We start from the raw sequence: 12,359 nt of genomic DNA on the forward strand, positions 1-12,359 counted from the left end.
GGCTCCCTGACCCCTGCACCCCTCGGGTCACGGCTCCCTGACCTCTGCACCCCACAGGTCACGGCTCCCTGACCCCTTCGCCCCATGGGTCACGGCGCCCTGACCCCTGCACCCCACAGGTCACAGCTCCCTGACCCCTGCACCCCACAGGTCACGGCAGGGGAGGGGAGGAGCTGAGGGAGGGAGTTGGGGAGGTGGGGATAATGGGTGGCAGAGGTGGAGGGGGAGGCAGAGGGGGAGGGGAAGTGGGCAGCGGGACAGAGAGGGTGTAATGCAAAGAGAGGGTGGGTGGGGGGGAGGCAGGAGAGGGGAGGGTCAAGGGAGAGTGGAGGGAGATAGCGGGGTAGGGCAGAGGGGGGAGGATAGGAGGGAAGGCAGCGGGTGAGGGACGTAAAGAGGGAGGCAGAGAGAGAGAGTGAGGTAGGACAGAGGGAGAGCGAGAGGGAGACAGAGCAGAGCGGAAGAGGGAGCGAGGGAGGGGATGGAGAGAGGGAGGCAGAGGGAGAGAGTGGGGTAGGGCAGAGGGAGAGCGAGAGGGAGACAGAGCAGAGGGGAAGAGGGAGCGAGGGAGGCGGATGGAGAGAGGGAGGCAGAGGGAGAGCAAGAGGGAGACAGAGCAGAGGGGAAGAGGGAGCGAGGGAGGGGATGGAGAGAGGGAGGCAGAGGGAGAGAGTGGGGTAGGGCAGAGGGAGAGCGAGAGGGAGACAGAGCAGAGCGGAAGAGGGAGCGAGGGAGGGGATGGAGAGAGGGAGGCAGAGGGAGAGAGTGGGGTAGGGCAGAGGGAGAGCGAGAGGGAGACAGAGCAGAGGGGAAGAGGGAGCGAGGGAGGCGGATGGAGAGAGGGAGGCAGAGGGAGAGCAAGAGGGAGACAGAGCAGAGGGGAAGAGGGAGTGTGGGAGGGGGATGGAAAGAGGGAGGCAGAGGGAGAGAGAAAGGAGAACAAAGAGCGGGGGTCAAGAGAGGGGAAGAGGAGATGAGATGGTGGGGGAGAGAGGAGGAGGGATAGGTGAAGAGTATGGAGAGATGCAACTGATAATCCTCCTCCGATGCAAACTCCCTCTCCTCTCAAAAACAGTGCAAAACTCAACACCGACATTGAGGGTATGAACACAAGCGACGCGCAACAATGAATATTACCCTCAGTCTGTCGATACCCTGACAGCTTCTCCAATCCACTCATCAACTGGGGCTGAAAACCTCCTGTCCCTCTCCTCGGTACAGGCTCCTGGTGAAGGTTTCACTTTCCAGCTCCCACCATCTATAATTGATCAGCCTAGCTCCAAGAGACAGAGGGAGAGAGACAGAGAAGCAACAGCCCAGCTATTTATAAACCACCTGTAACCTCGCACCCACCAACAGACACTTCAGGATCCTTTCCAACCCTCAACAGCACTCACACAGCCACCTCACTCCAAAATTACCCCCACACATTACCCCAGTGAGAGTCAGTGTGTGTGGGACCCGTACCCCAGTGAGAGTCAGTGTGTGTGGGGACCCGTACCCCAGTGAGAGTCAGTGTGTGTGTGGGTCCCGTACCCCAGTGAGAGTCAGTGTGTGTGGGACCCGTACCCCAGTGAGAGTCAGTGTGTGTGGGACCCGTACCCCAGTGAGAGTCAGTGTGTGTGGGACCCGTACCCCAGTGAGAGTCAGTGTGTGTGGGACCCGTACCCCAGTGAGAGTCAGTGTGTGTGGGACCCGTACCCCAGTGAGAGTCAGTGGGTGTGGGACCCGTACCCCAGTGAGAGTCAGTGTGTGTGGGACCTGAACCCAGTGAGAGTCAGTGTGTGTGTGGGACCTGAACCCAGTGAGAGTCAGTGTGTGTGGGACCCGTACCCCAGTGAGAGTCAGTGTGTGTGGGACCCGTACCCCAGTGAGAGTCAGTGTGTGTGGGACCCGTACCCCAGTGAGAGTCAATGTGTGTGTGAACCGTACCCCAGTGAGAGTCAGTGTGTGTGTGGGACCCGTACCCCAGTGAGAGTCAGTGTGTGTGTGGGACTGTACCCCAGTGAGAGTCAGTGTGTGGGGACCCGTACCCCAGTGAGAGTCAGTGTGTGTGGGACCCGTACCCCAGTGAGAGTCTGTGTGTGTGGGACCCGTACCCCAGTGAGAGTCAGTGTGTGTGGGACCCGTACCCCAGTGAGAGTCAGTGTGTGTGGGACCCGTACCCCAGTGAGAGTCAGTGTGTGTGTGGGACCCGTACCCCAGTGAGAGTCAGTGTGTGTGGGACCCGTACCCCAGTGAGAGTCAGTGTGTGTGTGAGCCGTACCCCAGTGAGAGTCAGTGTGTGTGGGACCCGTACCCCAGTGAGAGTCAGTGTGTGTGGGACCCGTACCCCAGTGAGAGTCAGTGTGTGTGGGACCCGTACCCCAGTGAGAGTCAGAGTGTGTGGGACCCGTACCCCAGTGAGAGTCAGTGTGTGTGGGACCCGTACCCCAGTGAGAGTCAGTGTGTGTGTGGGACCCGTACCCCAGTGAGAGTCAGTGTGTGTGTGGGACCCGTACCCCAGTGAGAGTCAGTGTGTGTGGGACCCGTACCCCAGTGAGAGTCAGTGTGTGTGGGACCCGTACCCCAGTGAGAGTCAGTGTGTGTGTGGGACCCGTACCCAGTGAGAGTCAGTGTGTGTGGGACCCGTACCCCAGTGAGAGTCAGTGTGTGTGTGGGACCCGTACCCCAGTGAGAGTCAGTGTGTGTGGGACCCGTACCCCAGTGAGAGTCAGTGTGTGTGGGACCCGTACCCCAGTGAGAGTCAGTGTGTGTGGGACCCGTACCCCAGTGAGAGTCAGTGTGTGTGTGGGACCCGTACCCCAGTGAGAGTCAGTGTGTGTGTGGGACCCGTACCCCAGTGAGAGTCAGTGTGTGTGGGACCCGTACCCCAGTGAGAGTCAGTGTGTGTGGGACCCGTACCCCAGTGAGAGTCAGTGTGTGTGTGGGACCCGTACCCCAGTGAGAGTCAGTGTGTGTGGGACCCGTACCCCAGTGAGAGTCAGTGTGTGTGGGACCCGTACCCCAGTGAGAGTCAGTGTGTGTGGGACCCGTACCCCAGTGAGAGTCAGTGTGTGTGGGACCCGTACCCCAGTGAGAGTCAGTGTGTGTGGGACCCGTACCCCAGTGAGAGTCAGTGTGTGTGGGACCCGTACCCCAGTGAGAGTCAGTGTGTGTGGGACCCGTACCCCAGTGAGAGTCAGTGTGTGTGGGACCCGTACCCCAGTGAGAGTCAGTGTGTGTGGGACCCGTACCCCAGTGAGAGTCAGTGTGTGTGGGACCCGTACCCCAGTGAGAGTCAGTGTGTGTGGGACCCGTACCCCAGTGAGAGTCAGTGTGTGTGTGGGACCCGTACCCCAGTGAGAGTCAGTGTGTGTGGGACCCGTACCCCAGTGAGAGTCAGTGTGTGTGTGACCCGTACCCCAGTGAGAGTCAGTGTGTGTGTGGGACCCGTACCCCAGTGAGAGTCAGTGTGTGTGGGACCCGTACCCCAGTGAGAGTCAGTGTGTGTGTGGGACCCGTACCCCAGTGAGAGTCAGTGTGTGTGGGACCCGTACCCCAGTGAGAGTCAGTGTGTGTGTGGGACCCGTACCCCAGTGAGAGTCAGTGTGTGTGGGACCCGTACCCCAGTGAGAGTCAGTGTGTGTGTGGGACCCGTACCCCAGTGAGAGTCAGTGTGTGTGGGACCCGTACCCCAGTGAGAGTCAGTGTGTGTGTGGGACCCGTACCCCAGTGAGAGTCAGTGTGTCTGTGAGCCGTACCCCAGTGAGAGTCAGTGTGTGTGGGACCCGTACCCCAGTGAGAGTCAGTGTGTGTGTGGGACCCGTACCCCAGTGAGAGTCAGTGTGTGTGGGACCCGTACCCCAGTGAGAGTCAGTGTGTGTGTGGGACCCGTACCCCAGTGAGAGTCAGTGTGTGTGGGAACCGTACCCCAAGTTGAGTCAGTGTGTGTGGGACCCGTACCCCAGTGAGAGTCAGTGAGTGTGGCACCCGTACCCCAGTGAGAGTCAGTGTGTGTGGGACCTGTACCCCAGTGAGAGTCAGTGTGTGTGGGACCCGTACCCCAGTGAGAGTCAGTGTGTGTGGGACCTGTACCCCAGTGAGAGTCAGTGTGTGTGGGACCCGTACCCCAGTGAGAGGTCAGTGTGTGTGTGAGCCGTACCCCAGTGAGAGTCAGTGTGTGTGGGACCCGTACCCCAGTGAGAGTCAGTGTGTGTGGGACACGTACCCCAGTGAGAGTCAGTGTGTGTGTGGGACCTGTACCCCAGTGAGAGTCAGTGTGTGTGGGACCCGTACCCCAGTGAGAGTCAGTGTGTGTGGGACCTGTACCCCAGTGAGAGTCAATGTGTGTGTGTGGGACCCGTACCCCAGTGAGAGTCAGTGTGTGTGGGACCCGTACCCCAGTGAGAGTCAGTGTGTGTGGGACCCGTACCCCAGTGAGAGTCAGTGTGTGTGGGACCCGTACCCCAGTGAGAGTCAGTGTGTGTGGGACCCGTACCCCAGTGAGAGTCAGTGTGTTTGGGACCTGTACCCCAGTGAGAGTCAGTGTGTGTGGGACCCGTACCCCAGTGAGAGTCAGTGTGTGTGTGGGACCCGTACCCCAGTGAGAGTCAGTGTGTGTGGGACCCGTACCCCAGTGAGAGTCAGTGTGTGTGTGGACCCGTACCCCAGTGAGAGTCAGTGTGTGTGTGAGACCTGTACCCCAGTGAGAGTCAGTGTGTGTGGGACCCGTACCGCAGTGAGAGTCAGTGTGTGTGTGGGACCCGTACCCCAGTGAGAGTCAGTGTGTGTGGGACCCGTACCCCAGTGAGAGTCAGTGTGTGTGTGGGACCCGTACCCCAGTGAGAGTCAGTGTGTGTGGGACCCGTACCCCAGTGAGAGTCAGTGTGTGTGGGACCCGTACCCCAGTGAGAGTCAGTGTGTGTGTGGGACCTGAACCCAGTGAGAGTCAGTGTGTGTGGGACCCGTACCCCAGTGAGAGTCAGTGTGTGTGGGACCCGTACCCCAGTGAGAGTCAGTGTGTGTGTGGGACCCGTACCCCAGTGAGAGTCAGTGTGTGTGTGGGACCCGTACCCCAGTGAGAGTCAGTGTGTGTGGGACCCGTACCCCAGTGAGAGTCTGTGTGTGTGGGACCCGTACCCCAGTGAGAGTCAGTGTGTGTGGGACCCGTACCCCAGTGAGAGTCAGTGTGTGTGGGACCCGTACCCCAGTGAGAGTCAGTGTGTGTGTGGGACCCGTACCCCAGTGAGAGTCAGTGTGTGTGTGGGACCCGTACCCCAGTGAGAGTCAGTGTGTGTGTGAGACCCGTACCCCAGTGAGAGTCAGTGTGTGTGGGACCCGTACCCCAGTGAGAGTCAGTGTGTGTGGGACCCGTACCCCAGTGAGAGTCAGTGTGTGTGGGACCCGTACCCCAGTGAGAGTCAGAGTGTGTGGGACCCGTACCCCAGTGAGAGTCAGTGTGTGTGGGACCCGTACCCCAGTGAGAGTCAGTGTGTGTGTGGGACCCGTACCCCAGTGAGAGTCAGTGTGTGTGGGACACGTACCCCAGTGAGAGTCAGTGTGTGTGTGAGCCGTACCCCAGTGAGAGTCAGTGTGTGTGGGACCCGTACCCCAGTGAGAGTCAGTGTGTGTGGGACACGTACCCCAGTGAGAGTCAGTGTGTGTGGGACCCGTACCCCAGTGAGAGTCAGTGTGTGTGTGGGACCCGTACCCCAGTGAGAGTCAGTGTGTGTGTGGGACCCGTACCCCAGTGAGAGTCAGTGTGTGTGGGACCCGTACCCCAGTGAGAGTCAGTGTGTGTGGGACACGTACCCCAGTGAGAGTCAGTGTGTGTGTGGGACCCATACCCCAGTGAGAGTCAGTGTGTGTGTGGGACCCGTACCCCAGTGAGAGTCAGTGTGTGTGTGAGCCGTACCCCAGTGAGAGTCAGTGTGTGTGGGACCCGTACCCCAGTGAGAGTCAGTGTGTGTGGGACACGTACCCCAGTGAGAGTCAGTGTGTGTGGGACCCGTACCGCAGTGAGGGTCAGTGTGTGTGTGGGACCCGTACCCCAGTGAGAGTCAGTGTGTGTGGGACCCGTACCCCAGTGAGAGTCAGTGTGTGTGGGACCCGTACCCCAGTGAGAGTCAGTGTGTGTGGGACCCGTACCCCAGTGAGAGTCAGTGTGTGTGGGACCCGTACCCCAGTGAGAGTCAGTGTGTGTGGGACCCGTACCCCAGTGAGAGTCAGTGTGTGTGGGACCCGTACCCCAGTGAGAGTCAATGTGTGTGTGAACCGTACCCCAGTGAGAGTCAGTGTGTGTGTGGGACCCGTACCCCAGTGAGAGTCAGTGTGTGTGGGACACGTACCCCAGTGAGAGTCAGTGTGTGTGGGACCCGTACCCCAGTGAGAGTCAGTGTGTCTGTGAGCCGTACCCCAGTGAGAGTCAGTGTGTGTGGGACCCATACCCCAGTGAGAGTCAGTGTGTGTGGGACCCGTACCCCAGTGAGAGTCAGTGTGTGTGTGGGACCCGTACCCCAGTGAGAGTCAGTGTGTGTGTGGGACCCGTACCCCAGTGAGAGTCAGTGTGTCTGTGACCCGTACCCCAGTGAGAGTCAGTGTGTGTGTGAGACCCGTACCCCGGCGAGAGTTGGCTGGGATATCTGGGTGTGGGGAGAGGGAAGAATTTGAATGAAGAATCTGAGAGTTTCATTAAAAAAAAACTTTTATTATCTATTGATAGAAACCAATGAATATGAAATTCAGTTTGCAAAGCATTACAGAGCAGAGCTGACAGTCCGAATACATTTCACAATATTCTTCTGTCTCCTGTCAGTGAAACAAACCCTGACTGAGACAAGTGTTGGGAAACATTTCACTCTGGAATTCCTTCTTGTGAGCAATATTTTTGGGGACATCTGTTCAGAAAGGGTGAAGAATTTCAGGGTTGAATTGCCCACGTTCCTGTCCTTGGAACTTGGGTTTGGGTAGGTCATCGCTGGGAGGAAGTCCATTCGATGGGAAGAGTCCCACCCCAGGTGGGTTTGTTCCTTTTGGCTGAGGTGAGAGGTGGTGATGGAAGGAACAGGCTGCAGGGAGTTCACAGCTGAAGGGTTACAGGTCTCTGGCACCATCGCTCTGATCTCAGTCACATGCCCCAGGACCCCCCACCTCCCCCCCCAACCCACCCCCACCCCCGCTGCCCTTCACTGGGATCAATCCTCAGTGGATGGATCCTCTTTGTTCGTCCCCCTCACACAACCCGAGTTCCCAACTCCATAGTGAGGGGTCTCAGAGAAAGTGCAGGCGGGTGGGAGGGAGGCAGGGAGAGTGAGGGAGGGAGGGAGCGAGGGAGTGAGCGAGGGAGTGAGTGAGCGAGCGAAGGAGAGAGGGAAGGAGTGAGTGAGGGAGTGAGCGAAAGAGGGAAGGAGGGGGTGAGGGAGGGAGTGAGGGGGTGAGGAAGGGAGGGAGGGAGTGAGTGAGTGAGCGAAGGAGGGAGGGAGTGAGTGAGTGAGTGAGCGAAGGAGGGAGGGAGTGAGTGAGTGTGAGGGAGTGAGTGAGGGAGTGAGTGAGGGAGTGAGTGAGGGAGTGAGGGAGTGAGGGAGTGAGGGAGGGAGGGAGGGAGGGAGGGAGGGAGTGAGGGAGGGAGTGAGGGAGTGAGGGAGTGAGGGAGTGAGTGAGTGAGTGAGTGAGTGAGGGAGTGAGGGAGGGAGGGAGTAAGTGAGTGAGTGAGTGTGAGGGAGTGAGTGAGTGAGTGAGTGAGGGAGGGAGGGAGGGAGGGAGGGAGTGAGTGAGTGAGCAGAGGAGGGAGGTGGGGGGGAGGGACGGAGAGTGAGAGGAGGAGGAGTATAAACCAGAGGGACAGAGGGTAGGCTGGTAGGGTGAGTGCGGGTGAAGGGTGAGTCCTCCCACAATGCAGAGGGTGGGAAAGCTGTCGCTGTCCTGAGAATAACGTCTCCCAGAGCGAGGACTGTCCAAGAGGTGAAAGGTTACTGATGACCACCGGGACTCGCTGTCCACCAGCCGGTTCGCTGGGCTCGATACAAACCCCTCCAACAGCTGCTGGCCCAGAATCAGGGGTCCCCGGTGCCCCCCCTCTCTGCTGCGTGAGGAGGTGCCTGAGGTTTGCCTCATGCCTGTTTGTGGGGGATGCAACCCTCGATCTGAACAGCCTCTGGCCAGCCCTCGTATTTATTGGAGTTCTTGTCATTTCTGATGTGCTGCAGGGAGAACAGGAGCAGGAAGTTAGAAACCACCACACACACAATCAGAACAGACTGGGATTAGAAACAGGCCATTCAGCCCCTCTCCAGCCTGTTACACAGGAACAGGAGGAGGCCATTCAGCCCCTCTCCAGCCTGTTACACAGGAACAGGAGGAGACCATTCAGCCCCTCTCGAGCCTGTTACACAGGAACAGGAGGAGGCCATTCAGCCCCTCTCGAGTCTGTTACACAGGAACCGGAGGAGGCCATTCAGCCCCTCTCCAGCCTGTCACACAGGAACAGGAGGAGGCCATTCAGCCCCTCTCCAGCCGGTCACACAGGAACAGGAGGAGGCCATTCAGCCCCTCTCCAGCCTGTTACACATGAACAGGAGGAGCCCATTCAGCCCCTCTGGAGCCTGTTATACAGGAACAGGAGGAGGCCATTCAGCCCCTCTCCAGCCTGTTACACAGGAACAGGAGGAGACCATTCAGCCCCTCTCGAGCCTGTTACACAGGAACAGGAGGAGGCCATTCAGCCCCTCTCGAGTCTGTTACACAGGAACCAGAGGAGGCCATTCAGCCCCTCTCCAGCCTGTCACACAGGAACAGGAGGAGGCCATTCAGCCCCTCTTGAGCCTGTCACACAGGAACAGGAGGAGGCCATTCAGCCCCTCTCCAGCCTGTTACACATGAACAGGAGGAGCCCATTCAGCCCCTCTGGAGCCTGTTACACAGGAACAGGAGGAGGCCATTCAGCCCCTCTCCAGCCTGTTACACAGGAACAGGAGGAGGCCATTCAGCCCCTCTCCAGCCTGATACACAGGAACAGGAGGAGCCCATTCAGCCCCTCTCAAGCCTGTTACACATGAACAGGAGGAGCCCATTCAGCCCCTCTGGAGCCTGTTACACAGGAACAGGAGGAGGCCATTCAGCCCCTCTCCAGCCTGTTACACAGGAACAGGAGGAGGCCATTCAGTCCCTCTCCAGCCTGATACACAGGAACAGGAGGAGCCCATTCAGCCCCTCTCAAGCCTGTTACACAGGAACAGGAGGAGGCCATTCAGCCCCTCTCCAGCCTGTTACACAGGAACAGGAGGAGGCCATTCAGCCCCTCTCGAGTCTGTTACACAGGAACAGGAGGAGGCCATTCAGCCCCTCTTGAGCCTGTTACACAGGAACAGGAGGAGGCCATTCAGCCCCTCTTGAGTCTGTCCCTCTATTCAGTTAGATCATGGCTGATCTGTACCTTAACTCCATCTACCTGTCCCAGTTCCATAACCCTTAATCCCCTTACCCAACAAAAACCTATCAATCCCAGCTTTGAAATTTCCAACTGACACCCCCACCCCACACACTCCCGCAGACTCGACAGATTTTCTGGAGGGGTGGTGGGTGTAGGGGGAGAGAGTTGCAGATTCCTGCTCCCCTTTGTGTGAAGATGAGCTTCCTAACATCCGCAACCCCCCCCCCACCCTGAACAGCCTGGCCCTCAGTTTAAGGTTCTGCCCCCTTGTTCTGGGCCCCACCAGCCCCTCTCTCTATTGACCCTGTCGAGTCCTTTCACCACCTTAAACCCCTCGGTGAGATGACCACCCCTTCGACACTCGAGGCAACACAAGCCCCGGTCTGTGTGAGACCCGTCCCCCCGAATTTAACCCTTTCTGCACCCCCCGGGATCGTTCCGGTGAATCGGCACTGGCCCCCCGCCATCTCTCCGAGGCCGATACATCCCTCCTGAGGAGCGGGGCCCAGAACTGAACCCAGTTACCCCCCCCGCCCCGATGGGGGTGTGAGCAGAGCTCTGTCCAGCTGGGGCAATAACTACCAGTCCTTTATATCGCTGACCCTGTCGCCATAAAGGCCAACACTCCATTCGCCTTTGGGTTAATTTTGTACCTGTTAACCAGCTTTTAGTGATCCCGGCGTTTCACATAACTCCCATCCTTCAGTGAGAGTCAGTGAGTGTGGGACCCGTGCCCCAGTGAGAGTCAGTGTGTGTGGGACCCGTACCCCAGTGAGAGTCAGTGTGTGTGGGACCCGTACCCCAGTGAGAGTCAGTGTGTGTGGGACCCGTACCCCAGTGAGAGTCAGTGTGTTTGTGGGACCTGAACCCCAGTGAGAGTCATTGTGTGTGGGACCCGTACCCCAGTGAGAGTCAGTGTGTGTGGGAGACCTGTACCCCAGTGAGAGTCAGTGTGTGTGTGGGACCCGTACCCCAGTGAGAGTCAGTGTGTGTGGGACCTGAACCCAGTGAGAGTCAGTGTGTGTGTTGGACCCGTACCCCAGTGAGAGTCAGTGTGTGTGGGACCCGTACCCCAGTGAGAGTCAGTGTGTGTGTTGGACCCGTACCCCAGTGAGAGTCAGTGTGTGTGGGACCCGTACCCCAGTGAGAGTCAGTGTGTGTGTGTGGGACCCGTGCCCCAGTGAGAGTCAGTGTGTGTGGGACCCGTACCCCAGCGAGAGTCAGTGTGTGTGTGTGGGACCCGTGCCCCAGTGAGAGTCAGTGTGTGTGGGACCCGTACCCCAGCGAGAGTCAGTGTGTGTGTGTGGGACCTGTACCCCAGTGAGAGTCAGTGTGTGTGGGACCCGAACCCCAGTGAGAGTCAGTGTGTGTGGGACCCGAACCCCAGTGAGAGTCAGTGTGTGTGTGCAACCCGTACCCCAGTGAGAGTCAGTGTGTGTGTGGGACCTGTACCCCAGTGAGAGTCAGTGTGTGTGTGGGACCCGAACCCCAGTGAGAGTCAGTGTGTGTGGGACCCGTACCCCAGTGAGAGTCAGTGTGTGTGGGACCCGTACCCCAGTGAGAGTCAGTGTGTGTGTGGGACCCGTACCCCAGTGAGAGTCAGTGTGCGTGTGTGGGACCAGTACTCCAGTGAGAGTCAGTGTGTGTGTGAGACCCGTACCCCAGTGAGAGTCAGTGTGTGTGGGACCCGTACCCCAGTGAGAGTCAGTATGTGTGGGACCCGTACCCCAGTGAGAGTCAGTGTGTGTGGGACCTGTACCCCAGTGAGAGTCAGTGTGTGTGTGTGGGACCCGTACCCCAGTGAGAGTCAGTGTGTGTGTGTGGGACCCGAACCCCAGTGAGAGTCAGTGTGTGTGTGTGGGACCTGTACCCCAGTGAGAGTCAGTGTGTGTGGATCGAGATGAATACAGTAGGAGTGAAATGCAAAATGTTTTTGTACCTGCTCGAACGGACTTTTATTCTCGATTCCTTTGGCTCCCACAAATACCCAGCTGTCTCGGAAGCCGAGCACGTTAATTGCCTTGCTGCCTAGCTCATTAAATATCTTCCGGCCTTCCTCATTCATCCTGAAAGATACAACAGACAGGAAGTTCAGAGTGCCAGCCGGAGCGGGAGCTGTAGCCAGATGAACTTTCACCTACTTTGTTGCTGGGTCATCGAACGATGCCACAAACACCAGCGTCCCGTCATAAACTGGTCGCAGGAACTTCAACATTTCATTAATCCCGGTGTCTGTGAACACATTCAGAGCAGAATGGCACACAATCAATCACAGTTAAAGCATCCCCAGTGACTGTCAGTGTTCACAGAAACACAGCATATCACACGACACACTGTCCACTGGACCCAAACCCACTGTCCCACTGGACCCAAACCCCACTGTCCCACTGGACCCAAACCCCACTGTCCCACTGGACCCAAACCCCACTGTCCCACTGGACCCAAACCCCACTGTCCCACTGGACCCGAACCCCACTGTCCCACTGGACCCGAACCCCACTGTCCCACTGGACCCAAACCCCACTGTCCCACTGGACCCAAACCCCACTGTCCCACTGGACCCAAACCCCACTGTCCCACTGGACCCAAACCCCACTGTCCCACTGGACCCAAACCCCACTGTCCCACTGGACCCAAACCCCACTGTCCCACTGGACCCAAACCCCACTGTCCACTGGACCCAAACCCCACTGTCCCACTGGACCCAAACCCACTGTCCCACTGGACCCGAACCCCACTGTCCCACTGGACCCAAACCCCACTGTCCCACTGGACACAAACCCACTGTCCCACTGGACCCGAACCCCACTGTCCCACTGGACCCAAACCCCACTGTCCCACTGGACCCAAACCCCACTGTCCCCAAACCCCACTGTCCCACTGGACCCAAACCCCACTGACCCACTGGACCCAAACCCCACTGTCCCACTGGACCCAAACCCCACTGTCC

The 12,359-nt window shown here is 58.5% G+C and overlaps 1 protein-coding gene across 2 annotated transcripts in view; it reads right to left on the minus strand.

The window, feature by feature from the left end:
• Positions 1-7,741: 7,741 nt before the first annotated feature.
• fam3a (FAM3 metabolism regulating signaling molecule A) overlaps positions 7,742-12,359 on the minus strand; it is an 80,684-nt gene continuing 76,066 nt past the window's right edge. For both annotated transcript variants that reach the window (XM_041181461.1, XM_041181460.1), the window contains 3 exons: positions 11,551-11,641; positions 11,349-11,475; positions 7,742-8,180 (listed from right to left, as the gene is read on the minus strand). In XM_041181461.1, coding sequence (XP_041037395.1) covers positions 8,091-8,180; positions 11,349-11,475; positions 11,551-11,641 — 308 coding nt within the window. In that variant the 3' untranslated portion in view covers positions 7,742-8,090. The remainder of the gene's footprint in view (positions 8,181-11,348; positions 11,476-11,550; positions 11,642-12,359) is intronic.

Source organism: Carcharodon carcharias, assembly GCF_017639515.1.
Source record: "Carcharodon carcharias isolate sCarCar2 chromosome 35 unlocalized genomic scaffold, sCarCar2.pri SUPER_35_unloc_5, whole genome shotgun sequence".
Lineage (NCBI taxonomy): Eukaryota > Metazoa > Chordata > Chondrichthyes > Lamniformes > Lamnidae > Carcharodon > Carcharodon carcharias.